The sequence below is a fragment of the Mastomys coucha genome, unplaced genomic scaffold, assembly GCF_008632895.1.
Source record: "Mastomys coucha isolate ucsf_1 unplaced genomic scaffold, UCSF_Mcou_1 pScaffold16, whole genome shotgun sequence".
Classification (NCBI taxonomy): domain Eukaryota; kingdom Metazoa; phylum Chordata; class Mammalia; order Rodentia; family Muridae; genus Mastomys; species Mastomys coucha.
In genome coordinates this window covers 17,170,733-17,172,949 of record NW_022196898.1, presented here as the reverse complement: position 1 = coordinate 17,172,949, position 2,217 = coordinate 17,170,733, and the positions used below count along the sequence as shown (strand labels likewise).

The following is a 2,217-nucleotide window of genomic DNA, read 5'->3' as shown; positions in this document are numbered from 1 at the left end:
AAAAAAAAAAGCTCAGTTTAACACACCTACTATAAGAGATCACAGTTAAAATGTGAACTATAGATTTGTTTTCTCATGCTCAACACAAGGATTCTCAACCTCTGTATTATATAAGAAACCTTAGATTTAATTCTGAGTAATACTCAAAACTAAAAGTAGCACAAATACTGTTGCTAAATGTTAGTTTTAAACTTGAGACTTTTAAAATTTTTGTGTATGTGTTTTGCTTGCATATATATCTCTGTTGGAAAAGGTCAGGTCCCCTAGAGCTGGAGTTATGGATGGTTCTGAGCAAAGATATGCTTTTTTGGCATTCAGCTCTTCCTCTGGAAGAGCAGTCATGGGGTGGTCAAAAGGACAATTTGTAGGACTCCATTTTCACCCCTCCACTGTGTGGGTCCCAAGACTGATACTCAGGTTGTCATACTTGACAACTACCCTTACAGCTGAGCCAGGCTGCTAACTTTTAAATATACACTATCATAAAATCAGAACTATACCTCTCAATGAGCACTTTAACAAGAAATACAAGTTTTAAGTTGAATTGTACCTTGGGTTTACTGTCTTCCCTTGTCCTGTAATTCACAGCTAGTAAGGGTGCATAAGGACACACGGGTCTACCCAACTAATAGCCTCAAGACAACTCCAAAAAGGTTTCCAATTTCACCTGCACGAAAACAATCAAGTGCCTTTTTGGGGGTGGTGGTTGTTCCTGTTAGCTTTACAGTGGGAAGAGGGGATGTTATTTATTGAATTAAAACTGCACACCCAAACACTTCTGGGAAGAGGGAAACTGGCAACATGCCAAAGCAGACAGCTGACAAGCTTTTGGATGGTTAAACCACAGGGACATTTGGTGGCAAAACAAACGAGGGCTCCATGACAGGTAAGGGGGCCACATCTGCCAATGGCTTCCCTGCTCTGAGTATCTCACTCCAAAGACTTACAAAGTTTAATCTATACACCTAACTGGGAAACATGACCGGAGAAGAGCACCAGGAAGTTGAATAGGACCCACTCGTTCAGAGACCATCCAACCATACCCAGTAGTAAGCGGCGTGCTGGATAAGGAGTCAGAAATCGGGGATTCGAGCCCCCGGGGCACTAACTTTCATCTGACCTTCACTCGGGGCACTTCTCTTTAAGGTAGATCACACCCATCAGGAGGCGACGGACCCCAGCGCAGAGCTGCGGGTCGCTAGGCCGAGGTGGCATGCAGATACCCAGGGGCTCGAGAAGACGCAGCTCGAGATCGAGGGAAAGAAGGGGTGTCGCCAACCTGCCCAGCGCTGGAAAGCTCCCTGGCACCAATACCTGCTTCCCCTGCCAGCCCAGGACCGCAGGGACCCGAGGGAGCGGCCCACGCCCCAGGGCTGCGGCGACCCGCAGCAGCCGCATGACAAGCCTGGAACAGCCACTTCCAAGGCTCCTGCTCTGCTGTGCTCAGCGGTGCTCGGTGCCCGGCAGCAGAGCGGGAAGTGCTCAAAGTCACGCCTGCCACCCGAGCCGCGGGAGCACTTCCGGGAGGAAGGTCGAGAGGAGGGCCAGAGGAAGGCAAACCAGAGGCACCTCGGTCTGAGCTCGAGGTGGCGCGCGCCCTCTGCTGGTCAGGAGGAGAAGGTGCAGTTTATGCAGAGGATTGTCACAGGGAGGTGTCATTACGACTGGCGCAGGTAGTCTTTTTTTTTTTTTTTTTTTTTTTTTTTTTTTTTTTCTTTCTCAAGACAGGGTTTCTCTGTGTAGTCCTGGCTGTCCTGGAACTCACTCTGTAGACCAGGCTGGCCTTGAACTCAGAAATCTGCCTGTCTCTGCCTCCCAAGTGCTGGGATTAAAGGCGTGTGCCACCACCGCCTGGCCAAGCACAGGTAGTCTTTAAAGGAAAAAGTTAAAATTAAAATTAAAAACCTTCGCTGTATAAAAAATGTGCTGGGCATGGTGTCACACACCTCTAATATGAACACTTCGGTGGCAGAGCTAGGTGGATCTCTTGTGAGTTCCAAGAGAACTAGTCTAGATAGAATTCCGGGCCCGTCAGGACTAGACAGTGAGAACCTGTTTCAAACAACAAAACAAAACAAAACAAAACAAAACAAAAGCAGCAAATTTTAAACAGTTGTTTTACCTGCAGGGCAATGAGAAAACGTTTACAACAATTTAAATGGAAGGAGTACACAAAATGTATTCATTAGTTCAGTATCAGCGAATCTGGGAGGGGGA

The 2,217-nt window shown here is 47.3% G+C and overlaps 1 protein-coding gene across 1 annotated transcript in view; it reads right to left on the bottom strand.

Moving 5' to 3' along the window:
• Positions 1-1,523, bottom strand: part of Gfm1 (G elongation factor mitochondrial 1) — a 46,967-nt gene extending 45,444 nt beyond the window's left edge. Inside the window, exon 1 of the mRNA XM_031374052.1 lies at positions 1,315-1,523. Coding sequence (XP_031229912.1) covers positions 1,315-1,398 — 84 coding nt within the window. The 5' untranslated portion in view covers positions 1,399-1,523. The remainder of the gene's footprint in view (positions 1-1,314) is intronic.
• Between the last annotated feature and the right edge of the window lie 694 nt (positions 1,524-2,217).